Source organism: Oncorhynchus keta, chromosome 29 (genome assembly GCF_023373465.1).
Source record: "Oncorhynchus keta strain PuntledgeMale-10-30-2019 chromosome 29, Oket_V2, whole genome shotgun sequence".
Classification (NCBI taxonomy): Eukaryota; Metazoa; Chordata; class Actinopteri; order Salmoniformes; family Salmonidae; genus Oncorhynchus; species Oncorhynchus keta.
The window spans coordinates 48,505,672-48,527,812 of record NC_068449.1 but is presented as its reverse complement, the minus strand read 5'-3'; the positions used below and the strand labels follow the sequence as shown (position 1 = coordinate 48,527,812).

Sequence of the window (22,141 nt, the reverse complement as noted above, 5' to 3'; positions counted from 1 at the left end):
CCTCCCTTCTCTCACTCTCTCTCTCTCTCTCTCTCTCTCTCTCTCTCTCTCTCATCCCTCCCTCTCTCTCTCCCCCTTCTCTATTTCCTCACACTCTCTCTTATCCTCCCTTCTCTCACTCTCTCTCTCTCTCATCCCTCCCTCTCTCTCTCCCCCTTCTCTATTTCCTCACACTCTCTCTTATCCTCCCTTCTCTCACTCTCACTCTCTCTCTCATCCCTCCCTCTCTCTCTCCCCCCTCTCTTTCTCTCTCTCTCTCCCCCCCACACCTGAAAACACTCTCGTCCTCCCCAGCCACCCATAAATACTGCATTGCTTTTCACATATACAGAGGAACACTTTCAGACACATTGGATTTACAAAGAGACCTGGGAGGAAAGATATCACTTTTACTAGTTATGTCATCAGTTATGTAACTGAGAGATGGGAGAGAAATGCATGACTTCTTCCTATCATGGCCTACTTTTAAATGCAACATTTAGATGCTAGACTATTTTATGCTAGGAGTGAGTTCCTGTTTCACCTTTGTTCTTTCTTTCTCACTGAATAGGGAAGTTCATTGTTGTATGTTTTTTTTTAATCAAATAAACATTTGATTGTGTTTGAATATTTTACTGGGCTGTGTTGCTTTGGGGACATTTTATTTTCGGGGCGAAAAACAAATTCAGGACTGACAACAACACAAATGCATGAATAGTGCAAAAGGAGGACAGCAACACGGTGTGCTTCAAACACTTGAGAATGAACCAATCAGAACTGGGTATGATTTGTGAAAGGTGCTGAAATCAATCGTGGCCTTGAACCTCCCTGGAGAAGTTTACATGATTGTGGATGTGGTTGTTGTGGTTGTTGTGGTTTTTGTTGTTGTTGTGGTTGTTGTTGTTGTGGTTGTTGTTGTTGTTGTGGTTGTTGTTGTTGTTGTGCTTTTGGAGGTTGTTTTGGTTGTCGTTGAGGTTGTTGTTTTGGTTGTTATGTTTGTGGTGGTGTTTGTAGTGGTTGTTATGTTTGTGGTGGTGTTTGTAGTGGTTGTTATGGTTGTGGTGGTGTTTGTAGTGGTTGTTGTGGTGGTTATTGTGATTGTTTGAGAGTGTAAGGAACATGGGCAAACAAATAGAGCAGACCATCAGTAGTTTACACACACACACACACACATGCACATGTACACGCACACACCCCCGCACACTCTCTCACACATGCATTTGGCCTCCCTAGACACTAATAGAAAGCATGGTCTGTCAAAAGCATCTGCTTTCTCCTTGTGGGTACTATGATTGACACGTATACACAGACAGCTCTTACACACAAGCAGGCAGACAGGCAGACAGACAGGTCTGTGTACATGTGTGTGCCAATTCCCACCTGTCTCTCCCTCACACACCAGCTCACCTTATCCCCCATTCACTCTTCACTATCTTCAACTGGGGCCATGTAGACCCATCTGCAACAACAGATGCACACACACACACACCACCAAAAACCACATACACACACACACCACCAAAAACCACACACACACACACACACCACCAAAAACCACATACACACCACCAAAAACCACACACACGCTTTTCTCCAGCGGGAAAAAAATGGCCGAAATCTCAATGGGCTCTTCTCCCCGGTGTAGCCCTGTGTGTGTTAACAAATCTCCCATCTCTCCAGAGTTTTGGGAAGAATTCTCCTGCCTGATTTCTCATTCATAGAATTCCGGCCCTGGGAATCATTCCGGAAAACACTGACATCCCATATTTCCCCTGCTTTGGAAGCATTAGACTGAAACCTTGGTTAGGTGGTGTCATGGTGCACATGTCCATGACTTGTAGACAACGACACTGAAACAAATGATTGGTTGAAGAAAGACTCTTTATTGTATCACTTCAAGGTAAAGTCAAGAGTCCTGAAACCAAAGAGAATGTGGGATTGAGTAGCGCATTCCGTTTGCCAGCAATACTTTGACTTAAGGCGCTAAAGTCGAGTGTTTGTTGTGCACGCCACTTACTAAAACAATGTAACTTGTTAACAACGTTTCTACCGTGTATAAAGCGGCCCATTTAAACGTACATACTCCAGTAATGTGAAATATGTTACTCGCATTACAATCTAAGTGTTGATAGAGTATAATCATATCATTTAACCGACCTCGTGTGTTTATCTGAAGCGCCGCGCCCTTGTTGAAGTGCCGGTGTGCATGATGCATGAGGCAAATTAGTCTACGAGTCCAGAGTTATACCTGGGACAGAGCAGGCTGGACAGGTAACAGGTTGGCTAGAGTAGAGTTATACCTGGGACAGAGCAGGCTGGACAGGTAACAGGTTGGCTAGAGTAGAGTTATACCTGGGAGAGAGCAGGCTGGACAGGTAACATGTTGGCTAGAGTAGAGTTATACCTGGGAGAGAGCAGGCTGGACAGGTAACATGTTGGCTAGAGTAGAGTTATACCTGGGAGAGAGCAGGCTGGACAGGTAACAGGTTGGCTAGAGTAGAGTTATACCTGGGAGAGAGCAGGCTGGACAGGTAACATGTTGGCTAGAGTAGAGTTATACCTGGGAGAGAGCAGGCTGGACAGGTAACATGTTGGCTAGAGTAGAGTTATACCTGGGAGAGAGCAGGCTGGACAGGTAACATGTTGGCTAGAGTAGAGTTATACCTGGGAGAGAGCAGGCTGGACAGGTAACAGGTTGGCTAGAGTAGAGTTATACCTGGGACAGAGCAGGCTGGACAGGTAACAGGTTGGCTAGAGTAGAGTTATACCTGGGACAGAGCAGGCTGGACAGGTAACAGGTTGGCTAGAGTAGAGTTATACCTGAGTTTTGTTCTAGACAGTGAGTTGTTGCCTGAATAGTTTCTACTGAGAATGTGTTTGATTTATTCAATTCTTTGTCAACGTCCTGTTTGTTATTTTCCGTACAAATTTTATTGGCCAATTAGTCCTGCACCTGTTAATATTGTAAATCAAAGCCTCTAAGAGAGGTAAGCACCAGAACATTCTGTCTGTCTCCTCACTGTCCAATCCGCTGCTTCGATTACTGCTTCACAGATGGATTGAAAATTCCAGAATGATATTACAACGGACATGCAACAGCAGACTTGTATATCTGTGGGGTGGATTTGCATCCATTTTGCACATTTTGTACAGCTAAACTATCATGAATGAAGTAATGGCATTCTGTATTACAATGAACATTTGCAAAGTGAATGAACGTGTAGACGGATGCCTAATGGTTGTCTTTCTAAAGAAAGTCCTGCTAAATGAGAGCTCCACCAGCCTCGTGACTTCCTCTCAGTCTGAAAAGGTTGGCCTTTTAGCAAATAGAAATGCTTTGAAGACTCCAATATCCATCCACCTCCACACATGTCTCTCTTTGTCCGCCTGGTCTTCCAATGTTTCCCTTGCTCTCGTTCTATCGCTATATGTCTTCTCTCAGAGGTGCAGAGACGCGTGTTTGAAGCTCAAGGTCTTTGATGCTGTTATGGTGAACCTAGCTCAGAGATGGATATCTCAACATTGTTTAACGGTTGTCTTGTGGTTGTGTAAAGGTTGTCTGAGGGTTGCCCTGAGGAGCCTTAAGCCTCCCAGCATGCTCCACTCTGGCAGCGCTTGGTGTCGATCCGCCAACTTCTCTCCCATGACCCTCTCGTCCTGCCCACCGCAGGAGGCCCTCCCTAGCACCATACCACTCTAATTTAATGAGAGAAAAAAAGAGAGAGAGAGGGAGGAGGAGGCTTGGTTGAACTGTGGGTGGGCTCTGGTTGAAAACGCTCTGGCCTCCGGGCCCTAATTGCTAGAGGATTCCCTCAGCTTACCCTACACATTCTCCCTCACTCTCTCTACCTCTCTTCTTCCCCTCACTCTCTCTACCTCTCGTCTTCCCCTCACTCTCTCTACCTCTCTTCTTCCCCTCACTCTCTCTACCTCTTGTCTTCCCCTCACTCTCTCTACCTCTTGTCTTCCCCTCACCCTCTCTACCTCTCGTCTTCCCCTCACTCTCTCTACCTCTTGTCTTCCCCTCACCTCTTGTCTCTCACTCTCTCTACCTCTCATCTTCCCTCATCTTCCCCTCTCTACCTCTCTTCTTCCCCTCACTCTCTCTACCTCTCTTCTTCCCCTCACTCTCTTCCCCTCACCCCTGCGTCTTTCCCCTCACTCTCTCTACCTCTCTTCTTCCCCTCACTCTCTCTACCTCTCATCTTCCCCTCACTCTCTCTACCTCTTGTCTTCCCTCACTCTCTCTACCTCTCTTCTTCCCCTCACTCTGTCTACCTCTCGTCTTCCCCTCCCCTCACTCTCTACCTCTCTTCTTCCCCTCACTCTCTCTACCTCTCGTCTTCCCCTCACTCTCTCTACCTCTCTTCTTCCCCTCACTCTCTCTACCTCTCGTCTTCCCCTCACTCTCTCTACCTCTCGTCTTCCCCTCACTCTCTCTACCTCTCGTCTTCCCCTCACTCTCTCTACCTCTCGTCTTCCCCTCACTCTCTCTACCTCTCGTCTTCCCCTCACTCTCTCTACCTCTCGTCTTCCCCTCACTCTCTCTACCTCTCTTCTTCCCCTCACTCTCTCTACCTCTCTCCACCATTTGACCTCTCTCTGTCCCTTACGCTCCCTCTCTGTCGCTTCCATTTCCTCCAGCTATAACGTCTAGATATCCTAGATCCAGCTCACACACACAAATACACACACTTATACAGAACACACACACACACACATACTCCCCACCACACAGCGCCAGTATACAACAACATCCCCTACTTTTATAGTGATTTATAGGTGGTTGTGAGTGTGTGTTCAGGTAGAAATCCACAGGGGGCTGTGTGCACGACTAAACTCCGCTCATTAGAGCTGGAGTGTGCAGCCAGGCAGGCTTATTACTCACACGGGACACACACACTGACACGTGTGTGTGTGTGTGTGTGTGTGTGTGTGTGTGTGTGTGTGTGTGTGTGTGTGTGTGTGTGTGTGTGTGTGTGTGTGTGTGTGTGTGTGTGTGTGTGTGTGTGTGTGTGTGTGTGTGTGTGTGTGTGTGTGTGTGTGTGTGTGTGTTGTTTGTACTAAACAGTCATTCCCACCAGACTTGCTACTGGCCCTCCAGTACAGTATGAGTCACAGTCCTCAGGCCTCCATCATGTCTGGCTCCTACTAAAGCCCTCGGCAGCCATGATGGCTCCAAACAGCTCCAGACAGCGCTGAAACAGTGTTAAAAACTAGAAACTGTCTCCTCACTCTTAGTGAGGCTTCTCGCAGAAGCACTCAGAGAGAGAGAGAGAGCGAAATGGAGAGGAGGGGGGAGAGAGAGGGAAGGAGAGAGAAAAGTGTGGGATTGAATTATATCCAGCCAGAGGGCCGGCTTGATGCTAATGCGCTAAACTGCTTGGCTCCATCTCTCCCTCTCTCCCTCCCTCCAGATCCCTCCCTCCATCTCTCCAGCTCCCTCCCTCCATCTCTACCATCTCTCCCTTTCTCCAGCTCCCTCCATCTATTCCTCCATCTCTTCCTCCATTTCTCCCTCTCTCCAGATCCCTCCCTCATCTCTCCCTCTCTTCAGATCCTTCCCTCCATCTCTCCCTCCATCCAGCTCCCTCCCTCCCTCCCTCCCCTCCCTCCCTCCCTCCATCTCTTCCTCTTTCCAGTTCCCTCCCTCCATCTCTCCCTCCATCCAGCTCCCTCCCTCCATCTCTCCCTCTTTCCAGTTCCCTCCCTCCATCCAGCTCCCTCCCTCCATCTCTCCCTCCATCTCTCTAGCTCCCTCCCTCCATCTATCTCTACCTCCATCTCTCCCTCCCTCCAGCGCCCTCCCCCATCTCTTCCTCCATTTCTCCCTCTCTCCAGATCCCTCCTTTCATCTCTCCCTCCAGCTCTCTCCCTCCATCTCTCCCTCTCTCCAGCTCTCTCCCTCCATCTCTCCCTCTCTCCAGCTCCCTCCCTCCATCTCTTCCTCCATCTCTCCCTCTCTTCAGATCCTTCCCTCGATCTCTCCCTCCATCTCCCTCCCTCCATCTCTACCTCCATCTCTCTAGCTCCCTCCCTCCATCCATCTCTTCCTCCCTCTCTCCAAGCGCCCTCCCCCCATCTCTTCCTCTCTCCAGCTCTCTCCCTCCATCTCTCCCTACATCTCCCTCTCTCCAGCTCTCTCCCTCCATCTCTCCCTCCATCTCTCTCTCTATCCAGCTCTCTCCCTCCATCTCTCCCTCTCTCCAGCTCCCTCCCTCCATCTCTCCCTCTCTTCATCTCCCTCCCTCCATCTCTCCCTCTCTTCAGCGCCCTCCCTCCATCTCTTCCTCCATTTCTACCTCTCTCCAGCTCTCTCCCTCCATCTCTCGCTCCCTCCATCTCTCCCTCACTCCAGCTCCCTCTCTCTCTCCAGCTCTCTCCCTCCATCTCTCCAGCTCTCTCCCTCCATCTCTTCCTCTCTCCAGCTCTCTCCCTCCATCTCTCCCTCCCTCCAGCTCTCTCCATCTCTTCCTCTCTCCAGCTCTCTCCCTCCATCTCTCCCTCCCTCCAGCTCTCTCCATCTCTTCCTCTCTCCAGCTCTCTCCCTCCATCTCTTCCTCTCTCCAGCTCTCTCCCTCCATCTCTTCCTCTCTCCAGCTCTCTCCCTCCATCTCTTCCTCTCTCCAGCTCCCTCCCTCCATCTCTCCCTCTCTCCAGCTCTCTCCCTCCATCTCTCCCTCCCTCCATCTCTTCCTCCCTCCATCTATCCCTCCCTCCATCTCGCCCTCCCTCCATCTCTCCCTCCCTCCATCTCGCCCTCCCTCCATCTCTTCCTCCCTCCATCTCCCTCCCTCCATCTCGCCCTCCCTCCATCTCTCCCTCCCTCCATCTCTCTCCCTCCATCTCTCCCTCCCTCCATCTCTTCCTCCCTCCATCTCCAGCTCTCTCCCTCCATCTCTTCCCTCCATCTCCAGCTCTCTCCCTCCATCTCTTCCTCCATCTCTCCCTCCCTCCATCTCTCCCTCCCTCCATCTATCCCTCCCTCCATCTCGCCCTCCCTCCATCTCTCCCTCCCTCCATCTCTTCCTCTCTCCAGCTCTCTCCCTCCATCTCTCCCTCCCTCCATCTCTTCATCTCTCCAGCTCCCTCCCTCCATCTCTTCCTCTCTCCAGTTCACTCCCTCCATCCAGCTCCCTCCCTCCATCTCTTCCTCTCTCCAGTTCACTCCCTCCATCCAGCTCCCTCACCCCATCTCTACCTCCATCTCTCTCCCTCCATCTCTTCCTCCATCCATCTCTACATCCATTTCTCCCTCTCTCCAGCTCTTTCCCAACACCTGCTCTTATTTTGACAGATTATCTTTCTAAAACTCCCAACTCAACTCCTACACACACACACACACACACACACACACAGGTTCAGATGTCTACACACCCTGAAGGGTCCGGCCAAACCGAGAGCTTGTTAGACCCCAAACCATAATCGATGGAGGGATGTTTCTCCTGTTGTCTTTTTTTCTGATAGAGTTCGATTAGGCATCCCATCTCTGACTCGCCGCGAGGTAAACTGTCTTTATGGTGTGTGTGTTGTTAAGCCCTCGACCACTGAGAGTAACAAGCATTTTTTTCTCTCTCTCCCCCTACTGTAGCCATGCATCTGTTTGGTCTGAACTGGCAGATGCAGGAGACAGAGGGCTACGGCTTTGAGAACGGTCAGGGGAGGTCAGACACCACACCCAACACCATCACCGCACTGTCTGCTGATAACGGTAAGAGGCTAGAACACACACACACACACACACACACACACACACACACACACACACACACACACACACACACACACACACACACACACACACACACACACTGGGTCCTGTGTGCGTAGTGGCCAGAGGCTTCAAAGGGCCAGTGTTGATATGCTAAGTCCCAGTATTAGGAGAGAGGGCAGTGATCTGACCACATAGAAACACAGTGTTTCTATAACTGACAAGATTATACCTGTACCTCTCACATTTGACATAGTCCTTTACACAGGCTCTTATCCAGAGTGACTTACAGGAGCTATGCCTTGCTCAAGAGCACATTGGCAGATTTTTCAACTCATCTGCTTGGGGATTCGAACTAGCAACCTATCGGTTACTGGGCCAGCGCTCTTTACCGATAGGCTACCTGCCACCCTATAGCTCTTTCTTTTAGTGCTGTTTATATGGTGGCTGTGTGGGTGGGCTTGTGTCTGTATGGAGAAACCCAAGGAGAATGCAGAGCCAGTGGGATAAACCACCTCTCACATCTGCATGAGGTTTGATCTATTCACTAAACACTGAAGCACTAGAGAAAGAGCTTCTTTAAGTGTGAATGTCCTCAGATTGCTTTGTCTAAAGATAGTGTTTTGCAGACTCTACCCACGCACACACACACACACGCACACGCACACACACACACACACACACACACACACACACACACACACACACACACACACACACACACACACACACACACACACACACACACACACACACACACACACACACACACACACACACACACACACACACACTGCCATCATTCATCCCGGCCCATTATCCAAAGGCATAGCCCAGCCACCAGCCAAATGGTGTGTGTGTGTGTCCGTGCGTGTGCGAAGACTACCAGTCACACTCTCACTGAACACTTCATAATGCAGTCACTCTATCAAACTCTATTTGCCACTGACCTCCAGACACACACTGTATCCTCATCGGACACACACTACAGCTCTAATAACACACACACACTTTTTGTAGCTGTCTTACACAGCAATGTTTCTCTCTATCGATCCCTTTCTCACACCAACACACATACACCTTTGTAACACACACACCTTTTCCATGTCCACCATCACTCTGAATCCCCTGTGGAGAGGAGAGGGGATGGTAGTACTGCAGGTATTTGAGGTAGTACAGACTCTGTGTTGGTCTCTGTAGGCTGATGTGAGACAGAGTGGCTTTATCTGGAAGTGGACTGACCTTACAAACTAAGTCTATGACTGGGCAGCAGAGAGCTGACGAGAGCAGGGTTTCTTAAACTATGGGTCGGGACCCAAAGTGGGACCTGGGCAGGTGAGAAGTGGGGTCGCGAGTTATGATATAATAATCACACACCTTTTCTTCTTAATTTGGGCCGAGTGCAGGCTAAAGTGAACCTAGTAGAGATGAAATAAACCCATGACACTGGGCCATCGTATTGCAGCGAGCTGAGGAGAGAATGGACTAGCATGAGCCCCAGTACTTCCACCACCGTCTCATCTCCCACTGTGAGACAGTCCCAAATGGCACTCTGTTCCCTATTTAGTGCACTACGTTTGACCAGGGACCATAGGTCTTTAGTACAAAGTAGTTTACTGTCTAGGGAATAGTGTGCCATTTGAGATGGTGCCAGTGATTTGATGGGTGTCCGTGCGTCCCCGTGTGCTCCTGTCCCTCCAGTGCTTATGTCCCCGTACAGGGGAGAGTAGAGTCATTCTCCTCCCCCTCCTAACCTTCGCGGACACAATTGGGTTGATACTTGTTTAGTTCTGAGACCGGGCCATCGCTCTCTTTTATTTTATCTCGGTCTCTCTCTCTCTCTCTCTCTCGAACAGTGACCGTCACCACCATTCAGACAACATTCAGACAGACAGATCTCTAACTGAGGTGAACTGAGAGGATAAAAGCCACTGTGGAGGAGGAGGAAGAGGAGTGGTCATGCTAACATGATAGTATTTACATTAACGTGAGGAAGTAATGAACGCTCTCAATCTAATGAGCTCTTCCAGCCCTCATCATAACAGACTAATTAACACCGCCATGCCGCCACTCAACACATCACTTATAATCAATACAAATCCCTCCCTCCTCCGTTCTCTCCTCCTTCAACTAACCTTGGCCTCCTCTCTCTCTTCCTCTTCCTCTCTCTCTGTGTGAGCCGGAGCCATCAACGATCTGCAGTGACAGCCTATGGCTTTGTTCACTGACGTGAATGAATGGACTACCACAAATAGACATGAGCACACACACACACACACACACACACACACACACACACACACACACACACACACACACACACACACACACACACACACAGATACAGACAGACACACGCAGACACACACAGTGCTAGAACGGTAAAGTGCATCTAAACATACATGCACACATTGATAAATACACGCTGACTCTCCCTTCACAGTGAGTGTGTGTTTGTGTGTCTGTCAGTGATGCGCGGGTCAGCTGTTTGTTGACCGGCACCCACACGCAATTGCTAATAACCTGTCTGCAACCGCCTGACTGTGTGTAATAAATAGGAGGCCTGCACCCGACCCGAACCCGCTAATATACAACATGTGCTGAACACTTCCTTTTTTTGGTCCTTTTTGCCTCAGTGGATCGCCGTGAACTTTTTCTGCCAAGTTCCCAAAAGTATTTTGCTATTAGCGTGTATTTGGCACACGTACTGTTAGGCCCTAAAGCTTTACGCCCTAATGTCGGATCTAAATCATGAACGAAAAACCTCAATGTATCATATAGATATGAATTGCACAAGAATTATCATACAATTATGGATTTTTTGGGGGATGGATCGTTTTCTCTTTATCCAACCTGCCGGCCACCCGCCCGCCCTTCATCCACAAAACCTTTCATGACCCTAAACCTGCCCGCCCCGCGGATACAGGAGTGGGATCTTAGTTTGATCACCCTGTTGCAGGAGAACCCTACAACTTTACAAATAATTCTAAAACTTGTTGTGTGTTTGAGGTTTAAAAAAGCTTGAAGTTTGTAATTTCCACTTTGAAATTTGAGACTTGATTTTCCCCTACAAAAATGTCCGTTAATTATAATCCACATAACAATTTCCTGTTGCTGCAGGATTCTTTTCCTTCTGTAGCAAACTGGCTCAGATTAAGATCCCACATCTGTATAATCGCGGGGACTGCGGGTTATGAGTCAACCTGTGCATCGTGTGTGTGTGTGTGTGTGTGTGTGTGTGTGTGTGTGTGTGTGTGTGTGTGTGTGTGTGTGTGTGTGTGTGTGTGTGTGTGTGTGTGTGTGTGTGTGTGTGTGTGTGTGTGTGTGTGTGTGTGTGTGTGTGTGTGTGTGTGTGTGTGTGTGAGCGTGTGTGAGCGTGTGTGTGTGTGCCAGTGTGTGTGTGCCAGTACCTATCATTGGACTGCATGTTGTTGTTCACCTCTGTGATAGGCAGGTAACCTAAAAGCACTCTCTCTATGAGAGAGTCTACCCAGGGGGAGGAAGAGCAGGAGAGCAATCACTCACTCTCACAGATGATTGGAAGTGTTGGAGTGCGTTGCACTGGGCAATAGGAAAGGGCTTTGTTGACAGGTCTAGATGGAGTGACACAGTAAAGTGTAGAAGACAGTGTAGTAAAGCTAGCAGACAGTGTAGTAAAGCTAGCAGACAGTGTAGTAAAGCTTGCAGACAGTAAAGTAAAGCTAGCAGACAGTAAAGTAAAGCTAGCAGACAGTAAAGTAAAGCTAGCAGACAGTAACGTAAAGCTAGCAGACAGTAACGTAACATTTACACAATCTTATGCATTAATGATGTACACACACACACACACATTTATAGAACTGTGAATAATGTATGGTTTGCCGTATCATTTTAGTAAGACCTTAGCTGTGTTCGAATACCCATGCTAACATACTGTATACCTCATACTTAATGAGTAAATACTACATACAGTGCCTTGCGAAAGTATTCGGCCCCCTTGAACTTTGCGACCTTTTGCCACATTTCAGGCTTCAAACATAAAGATATAAAACTGTATGTTTTTGTGAAGAATCAACAACAAGTGGTACACAATCATGAAGTGGAACGACATTTATTGGATATTTCAAACTTTTTTAACAAATCAAAAACTGAAAAATTGGGCGTGCAAAATTATTCAGCCCCCTTAAGTTAATAGTTTGTAGCACCACCTTTTGCCTTTTGCTGCGATTACAGCTGTAAGTCGCTTGGGGTATGTCTCTATCAGTTTTGCACATCGAGAGACTGAAATTTTTTCCCATTCCTCCTTGCAAAACAACTCGAGCTCAGTGAGGTTGGATGGAGAGCATTTGTGAACAGCAGTTTTCAGTTCTTTCCACAGATTCTCGATTGGATTCAGGTCTGGACTTTGACTTGGCCATTCTAACACCTGGATATGTTTATTTTTGAACCATTCCATTGTAGATTTTCTTTATGTTTTGGATCATTGTCTTGTTGGAAGACAAATCTCCGTCCCAGTCTCAGGTCTTTTGCAGACTCCTCTATGGTTTTCTTCCAGAATGGTCCTGTATTTGGCTCCATCCATCTTCCCATCAATTTCAACCATCTTCCCTGTCCCTGCTGAAGAAAAGCAGGCCCAAACCATGATGCTGCCACCACCGTGTTTGACAGTGGGGATGGTGTGTTCAGGGTGTTGCTTTTACGCCAAACATAACGTTTTGCATTGTTGCCAAAAAGTTCAATTTTGGTTTCATCTGACCAGAGCACCTTCTTCCACATGTTTGGTGTGTCTCCCAGGTGGCTTGTGGCAAACTTTAAGCGACACTTTTTATGGATATCTTTAAGAAATGGCTTTCTTCTTGCCACTCTTCCATAAAGGCCATATTTGTGCAATATACGACTGATTGTTGTCCTATGGACAGAGTCTCCCACCTCAGCTGTAGATCTCTGCAGTTCATCCAGAGTGATCATGGGCCTCTTGGCTGCATCTCTGATCAGTCTTCTCCTTGTATGAGCTGAAAGTTTAGATGGACGGCCAGGTCTTGGTAGATTTGCAGTGGTCTGATACTCCTTCCATTTCAATATTATCGCTTGCACAGTGCTCCTTGGGATGTTTAAAGCTTGGAAAATCTTTTTGTATCTAAATCCGGCTTTAAACTTCTTCACAACAGTATCTCGGACCTGCCTGGTGTGTTCCTTGTTCTTCATGATGCTCTCTGCGCTTTTAACGGACCTCTGAGACTATCACAGTGCAGGTGCATTTATACGGAGACTTGATTACACACAGGTGGATTGTATTTATCATCATTAGTCATTTAGGTCAACATTGGATCATTCAGAGATCCTCACTGAACTTCTGGAGAGAGTTTGCTGTACTGAAAGTAAAGGGGCTAAAAAATTTTGCACGCCCAATTTTTCAGTTTTTGATTTGTTAAAAAAGTTTGAAATATCCAATAAATGTCGTTCCACTTCATGATTGTGTCCCACTTGTTGTTGATTCTTCACAAAAAAATACAGTTTTATATCTTTATGTTTGAAGCCTGAAATGTGGCAAAAGGTCGCAAAGTTCAAGGGGGCCGAATACTTTCGCAAGGCACTATATTATATAGTATTAGTTCATTTCAGTACTGTATACTGTAAACAAACGATATGCTTTCAGTTGACCGTTCTAGCTCTTGGCCTGTCTAACGGAAGTTGATGCTGTTGCTATGCAACCTCTTGCTAGCTAGTTAGCATAACAAATTACTAGTTAGACATTTTACGACGTTGGGTGTGTTCTTAAATTCAATGTGGCGTGCCAGAGTGCGCTCGTAAATTCAGAGCGTTGTCAGATTGTCCATTTGTAAACGAGCTAACGTTGGCTAGCTTGCTAGCTACTTCCAGACACAAATTAGACCACTCGGACCATTTTACTCACCCTAGCAGGCAGTTTTCATGTTATCCAGTGCGTTGGTCACTATAACTGTGCTGCTGGCTACAATTGAATTACGCTTTTTTGCCGACCGTTTACTGACACCGGCCATATTCAACGGGTGTTGAGCGCTTGTAAATTCATTATTCGTAATCGGAGTAGATAGCCAGAGCGAATTTACGAAAGCACCCGAATGTCCATTGAGAACGCACAACGACTATACTACACCATTTAGCTAAGCTAGTAATGACGGGGATAAACAAGTCAATAAACATTGGGTAGTTAGATAGCCTATAGTTAATATACTGGCAAGTTTGATGTATAGGTAGCCATCTACTGTTAGGTAGCTAGCAAAAATACCGGTATCCAAGATGGCGTAGCAGTAAGTCGTCCTGTCGTATCGTCTCTGTAAATATCGTCTCTTTTTCGTTTTAGATATTTTTCTTCGCATATCTTTAAAAACATTTTGCTAAACCTAAGCTTCCAAATACTCTCCTGCAACCCGCCTCATCCAATGTAGCTACTTTTCCTAAAGTATTTATATTTACTTCGGAACCGGAACCCCTCAACTGAAGCTAGCCAGCTAACCACCAGCTATGCTAGCGGTCTTCAGCTCACCGGTCATCAGCTAACCTTTAGCTCGGAAAGCTCTCGCCAGTTCGAACAACACGACGCTAACCAGAGCATAGCGGACCTATTTTTTTTGTTTATCCCCGGATTCCCACCGCAAACGGAACATTTTTCAGCTGGATCTTCACAACTAGCTATCGAGCTAAACCGCAACCCTGGTTGATTACTCCTGGCTAGGGTTTCCACCCACGTAGCTTGAAGCTAGCCCGGCCAGAGCTCCTGTGCTCCTAGCATACTCCTGGGCTACAATACCCGGACCCACGACCGGTCTATCGATGTCACTGCATGAAGAGGAATAAACAGACTCACCCCATCGCGACGTCCTCCAAAGGCTAACTCTCTAGCCCTCGCTATCTCCTTGCTTGCTAATTCAGCATGCTAACTGCTAGCTTGTTTAGCCCAGGTCCGCTAACTACTACCTTGTTTACCCCGGCCTGCTAATCTGTTAGCTTGTTAGCACAGGCCTGCTAACCGTCTGCATCGCCGCGTCCCAAACACGCAGTGGCCCATATGTACTTTCTATCTCTTCCCGATTTTTTAAATTTGTTTATACCTTCCGGAAACCTGCCTCACCCAATGTGATACGGAATCGCTATTATTTTCCATTTTTAGAACACACTCAAGAACCTCCAGAAGCTAACCAGCTAACTAACTACAAGCTATTTAGTCATTGTTAGTTTTTTAACCCGGATAACACTCGCCAGTCCAGCCCCCCTGCCCTATCCACCGCTGCCCCTGGACTCTGATCACTTGGCTACATAGCTGATGCACACTGGACTGTCCATTAATCACGGTACTCCATTCTGCTTGTTTGTTTTATCTGTCGGCCCCGTTGCCTAGTCAATGCCATTTTACCTGCTGTTGTTATGCTAGCTGATTAGCTGTTGTCTCACCCACTGTTTTAGCTAGCTTTCCCAATTCAACACCTGTGATTACTGTATGCCTCGCTGTATGTCTCTCTCAAATGTCAATATGCCTTGTATACTGTTGCTCAGGTTAGTTATCATTGTTTTAGTTCACAATGGAGCCCCTAGTCCCACTCCTAGTCCCACTACCCCTGATACCTCCTTTGTCCCACCTCCCACATATGCGGTGACCTCACCCATTACAACAATCATCACCCAGTGCCTGGGCTTACCTCCGCCGTACCCGCACCCCACCATACCCGTCTGCGCATTATGCCCTGAATATATTCTACCATGCCCAGAAACCTGCTCCTCTTATTCTCTGTCCCCAACGCTCTCGGCGACCAGTTTTGATAGCCTTTAGCCGCACCCTCATACTACTCCTTCTCTGTTCCGCGGGTGATGTGGAGGTAAACCCAGGCCCTGCATGTCCCCAGGCACCCTCATTTGTTGACTTCTGTGATCGAAAAAGCCTTGGTTTCATGCATGTCAACATCAGAAGCCTCCTCCCTAAGTTTGTTTTACTCACTGCTTTAGCACACTCTGCTAACCCTGATGTCCTTGCCATGTCTGAATCCTGGCTCAGGAAGGCCACCAAAAATTCAGAGATTTCCATACCCAACTATAACATCTTCCGTCAAGATAGAACTGCCAAAGGGGGAGGAGTTGCAGTCTACTGCAGAGATAGCCTGCAAAGTAATGTCATACTTTCCAGGTCCATACCCAAACAGTTCGAACTACTAATTCTGAAAATTACTCTCTCCAGAAATAAGTCTCTTACTGTTGCCGCCTGCTACCGACCCCCCTCAGCTCCCAGCTGTGCCCTAGACACCATTTGTGAATTGATTGCCCCCCATCTAGCTTCAGAGTTTGTTCTGTTAGGTGACCTAAACTGGGATATGCTTAACACCCCGGCAGTCCTACAATCTAAGCTAGATGCCCTCAATCTCACACAAATCATCAAGGAACCCACCAGGTACAACCCTAACTCTGTAAACAAGGGCACCCTCATAGACGTCATCCTGACCAACTGGCCCTCCAAATACACCTCCGCTGTCTTCAACCAGGATCTCAGCGACCACTGCCTCATTGCCTGTATCCGCTACGGTGCCGCAGTCAAACGACCACCCTCATCACTGTCAAACGCTCCCTAAAACACTTCTGTGAGCAGGCCTTTCTAATCGACCTGGCCCGGGTATCCTGGAAGGACATTGACCTCATCCCGTCAGTTGAGGATGCCTGGTCATTCTTTAAGAGTAACTTCCTCACCATTTTAGATAAGCATGCTCCGTTCAAAAATGCAGAACTAAGAACAGATACAGCCCTTGGTTCACTCCAGACCTGACTGCCCTCGACCAGCACAAAAACATCCTGTGGCGGACTGCAATAGCATCGAACAGTCCCCGCGATATGCAACTGTTCAGGGAAGTCAGGAACCGATACACGCAGTCAGTCAGGAAAGCTAAGGCCAGCTTCTTCAGGCAGAAGTTTGCATCCTGTAGCTCCAACTCCAAAAGTTCTGGGACACTGTGAAGTCCATGGAGAACAAGAGCACCTCCTCCCAGCTGCCCACTGCACTGAGGCTAGGGAACACGGTCACCACCGACAAATCCATGATTATCGAAAACTTCAACAAGCATTTCTCAACGGCTGGCCATGCCTTCCGCCTGGCTACTCCTACCTCGGCCAACAGCTCCGGCCCCCCCGCAGCTCCTCGCTCAAGCCTCTCCAGGTTCTCCTTTACCCAAATCCAGATAGCAGATGTTCTGAAAGAGCTGCAAAACCTGGACCCGTATAAATCAGCTGGGCTTGACAATCTGGACCCTCTATTTCTGAAACTATCCGCCACCATTGTCACAACCCCTATTACCAGCCTGTTCAACCTCGCTTTCATATCGTCTGAGATCCCCAAGGATTGGAAAGCTGCCGCAGTCATCCCCATCTTCAAAGGGGGAGACACCCTGGACCCAAACTGTTACAGACCTATATCCATTCTGCCCTGCCTATCTAAGGTCTTCGAAAGCCAAGTCAACAAACAGGTCACTGACCATCTCGAATCCCACCGTACCTTCTCCGCTATGCAATCTGGTTTCCGAGCCGGTCACGGGTGCACCTCAGCCACACTCAAGGTACTAAACGACATCATAACCGCCATCGATAAAAGACAGTACTGTGCAGCCGTCTTCATCGACCTTGCCAAGGCTTTCGACTCTGTCAATCACCATATTCTTATCGGCAAACTCAGTAGCCTCGGTTTTTCGGATGACTGCCTTGCCTGGTTCACCAATTACTTTGCAGACAGAGTTCAGTGTGTCAAATCGGAGGGCATGCTGTCCGGTCCTCTGGCAGTCTCTATGGGGGTGCCACAGGGTTCAATTCTCCTGCCGACTCTTTTCTCTGTATATATCAATGATGTTGCTCTTGCTGCGGGCGATTCCCTGATCCACCTCTACGCAGACGACACCATTCTATATACTTTCGGCCCGTCATTGGACACTGTGCTATCTAACCTCCAAACGAGCTTCAATGCCATACAACACTCCTTCCGTGGCCTCCAACTGCTCTTAAACGCTAGTAAAACCAAATGCATGCTTCCTTCTGTAGCTCAGTTGTTAGAGCATGGCGCTTGTAACGCCAGGGTAGTGGGTTCGATTCCCGGGACCACCCATACGTAGAATGTATGCACACATGACTGTAAGTCGCTTTGGATAAAAGCGTCTGCTAAATGGCATATATTATTTCAACCGATCGCTGCCTGCACCCGCATGCCCGACTAGCATCACCACACTGGATGGTTCCGACCTTGAATATGTGGACACCTATAAGTACCTAGGTGTCTGGCTAGACTGCAAACTCTCCTTCCAGACCCATATCAAACATCTCCAATCGAAAATCAAATCAAGAGTCAGCTTTCTATTCCGCAACAAAGCCTCCTTCACTCACGCTGCCAAGCTTACCCTAGTAAAACTGACTATCCTACCGATCCTCGACTTCGGCGATGTCATCTACAAAATTGCTTCCAACACTCTACTCAGCAAACTGGATGCAGTTTATCACAGTGCCATCCGTTTTGTCACTAAAGCACCTTATACTACCCACCACTGCGACTTGTATGCTCTAGTCGGCTGGCCCTCGCTACATATTCGTCCCCAGACCCACTGGCTCCAGGTCATCTACAAGGCCATGCTAGGTAAAGCTCCGCATTATCTCAGTTCACTGGTCACGATGGCAACACCCATCCGTAGCACGCGCTCCAGCAGGTGTATCTCACTGATCATCCCTAAAGCCAACACCTCATTCGGCCGCCTTTCGTTCCAGTACTCTGCTGCCTGTGACTGGAACAAATTGCAAAAATTGCTGAAGTTGGAGACTTTTATCTCCCTCACCAACTTCAAACATCAGCTATCTGAGCAGCTAACCGATCGCTGCAGCTGTACATAATCTATTGGTAAATAGCCCACCCATTTTCACCTACCTCACCTACCACAGTTTTATTTATTTACTTTTCTGCTCTTTTGCACACCAATATCTCTACATGATCATCTGTCCTTCTGTGGCTCACATGATCATCTGATCATCTATCACGTCCAGTGTTAATCTGCAATATTGTAATTATTCGCCTACCTTCTCATGCCTTTTGCACACATTGTATATAGACTCCCCTTTTTTTCTACTGTGTTATTGACTTGTTAATTGTTTACTCCATGTGTAACTCTGTGTTGTCTGTTCATACTGCTATGCTTTATCTTGGCCAGGTCGCAGTTGCAAATGAGAACTTGTTCTCAACTAGCCTACCTGGTTAAATAAAGGTGAAATAAAAATAATTAAAAAATACTGCTGTAATGATATGCTACTTGGTTCGTGAGTACAGCGTAGCTAACAAAATGTCAGCCAACATAACGTGTAAGGTCACTTATTTGAAAAGTCATGACTTTATTAAATTGCTCAACATTTTCTTAACATTTGTCATAATCAGTTAAAGCAAGGAATTTGTATTCACTCTCGTTGTACTTCGGCTGCATATTTTCCTCTATTTCTTCCAATCTGAAAACTACGTGAAGCCACACCCATTTCCTGAAGAATTGCATTATGGTCCCTAAAGTACGGAAATAGTGTCCCCTGCGTGTATGCTTCATATTTTGCCGAATTTAGTACGATATCCGGGGACTTTTGGGATACTATCTCCAGGTGAAGTCGGAAGTTTTCATACAATTAGGTTGGAGTCGTTAAAACTCGTTTTTCATCCACTCAACACATTTCTTGTTAACAAACTATAGTTTGGGCAGGTCGGTTAGGACATCTACTTTGTGTATGACACAAGCAGTTTTTCCAACAAATGTTTACAGACAGATTATTTCACTGTAACACAATTCCAGTGAGTCAGAAGTTTACATACACTAAATTGACTGTGCCTTTAGACAGCTTGGGAAATTCCAGAAAATTATGTCATGGCTTTAGAAGTTTCTGACAGGCTAATTGACATCATTTGAGTCAATTGGAGGTGTACCTGTGGATGTATTTCAAGGCCTACCTTCAAACTCAGTGCCTCTTTGCTTGACATCATGGGATAATGAAAAGAAATCAGCCATAACCTCAGAAAACATTTGTAGACCTCCACAAGTCTGGTTCATCCTTGGGAGCAATTTCAGAACTCCTGAAGGTACCACGTTCATCTGTACAAACAATAGTATGCAAGTATAAACACCATGGGACCACACAGCCATCATACCGCTCAGTGAGGAGACACATTCTGTCTCCTAGAGATGAACATACTTTGGTGTGAAAAGTGCAAATCAATCCCAGAACAACAGCAAAGGACCTTGTGAAGATGCTGGAAGAAACAGGTGCAAAAGTATCTATATCCACAGTAAAACGAGCCCTATATCGACATAACCTGATACTCCGCTCAGCAAGGAAGAAGCCACTGCTCCACAACCGCCATAAAAAAGACCGACTACGGTTTGCACATGGGGACAAAGATCGTACTTTTTGGAGAACTGTCCTCTGGTCTGATGAAACATGAATAGAACTGTTTGGCCAACTGTTTCCTCCAAACATAACGATGGCTTGCAAGCCGAAGAACACCATCCCAACTGTGAAGCACAGGGGGTGGCAGCATCATGTTGTGGGGGTGCTTTGCTGTATGAGGGACTGGTGCACTTCAAATACTAATTGAGTGTATGCAAACTTCTAACCCACTGGGAATGTGATGAAAGAAATAAAAGCTGAAATAAATCACTCTCTCTACTATTATTCTGACATTTCACATTCTAAAATAAAGTGGTGATCCTAACTGACCTAAGACATGAACCTTTTACTAGGATTAAATGTCAGGAATTGAGTTTAAATGTATCTGGCTACGGTGTATGTTAACTTCCGACTTCAACTGTCGCTCCATTCTATGACCAATAATATTATATACTCAATCACGTCAAAAATAGTATGGTTAGTGCGGTTAGTGTGGTTAGTATGAGTATTCCAACACAGCTCTTGTCTTCCTCCATGGCATCATGTGCAATCTGATCAGTGTATTTGATCTGATCAGTGTATTTGATCTGATCTGTATATGTCATCTAATCTGTGTATGTCATCTGATCTGTGTATGTCATCTAATCTGTGTATGTGATCTGACCTGTGTATGTGATCTGATCTGTGTATGTGATCTGACCTGTGTATGTGATCTGACCTGTGTATGTGATCTGACCTGTGTATGTGATCTGACCTGTGTATGTGATCTGATCTGTGTATGTGATCTGATCTGTGTATGTGATCTGATCTGTGTATGTGAACTGATCAGTGTATGTATAGCTGTCAGAGTGGTGGTGTCTAGCCTGAGCTGAAGCTGCTGCATTATCACACAGCAGTATGACCTTGTTCATCCTTGTCCTTGTTGATGCACCACATAACCCTGACAAACCACATGATCAAGAGAGAGGCTTTCTCTACTTCTGTGTTGATCTAGTTCTATCAGTGATGTTCCAACAATTAAGAGCCGCTAATACAGATTACTGTTTGATTACTAGCAGTAATCTGACTCCCGCAACACTCCCGACTCCTGACAACACTCAATACATTGGCAACACTGTTGAGCCATAGTAGATTATAACAGAGAGAGAGAGCCAGACATTCTAAGAAAGCATCTATGTATCTACTGTTGCACACAGTAAAATGTTATGTTGATGGATAGTTAGTTTTTCTTAACTTAGTGCGCTGATAAATAGATGTTCATCTTTTTTCTCATGTAGGGTGGACTGTTCAATACACAGCATGATATTGATTGTGTTACTATTCAAACACATCTCATCTTTACTGCTTGAGGGCAGCAGAATCTCATAAATACCGTAAAACTTTGCCATTTAATTAGAAGTTTTACAGTATGAGGTCATTTTTTTACCCTAGCTCACAGAGAAAGAAAGAGAGAGAGAGACAAAAATACCAGTGTTTAACTAGCAAGCAGCAGTTTGTGTCTAATTGCTTCTTTAGACAGTGGAAATGGCCCTTTGTAAGCATGTACTGCACCACACATTATCTCTCTCTCTGGCGTTATGAATCTCACAGTTCCCCTGAACCATTCACACATACAGTGGGGCAAAAAAGTATTTAGTCAGCCACCAATTGTGCAAGTTCTCCCACTTAAAAAGATGAGAGAGGCCTGTAATTTTCATCATATGTACACATCAACTATAAAAAATCCAGACATTCACATTGTAGGATTTTTTATGAATTTATTTGCAAATTATGGTGGAAAATAAGTATTTGGTCACCTACAAACAAGCAAGATTTCTGGCTCTCACAGACCTGTAACTTCTTCTTTAAGAGTCTCCTCTGTCCTCCACTCGTTACCTGTATTAATGGCACCTGTTTGAACTTGTTATCAGTATAAAAGACACCTGTCCACAACCTCAAACAGTCACACTCCAAACTCCACTATGGCCAAGACCAAAGAGCTGTCAAAGGACACCAGAAACAAAATTGTAGACCTGCACCAGGCTGGGAAGACTTAATCTGCAATAGGTAAGCAGCTTGGTT

The 22,141-nt window shown here is 46.6% G+C and overlaps 1 protein-coding gene across 14 annotated transcripts in view; it reads left to right on the top strand.

Moving 5' to 3' along the window:
• Positions 1-22,141, top strand: part of LOC118361866 (teneurin-3) — a 510,845-nt gene that overhangs the window by 368,226 nt on the left and 120,478 nt on the right. For all 14 annotated transcript variants that reach the window (XM_052486681.1, XM_052486678.1, XM_052486675.1 and 11 more), the window contains one exon: positions 7,571-7,690. In XM_052486681.1, the coding sequence (XP_052342641.1) occupies positions 7,571-7,690 (120 nt within the window). The remainder of the gene's footprint in view (positions 1-7,570; positions 7,691-22,141) is intronic.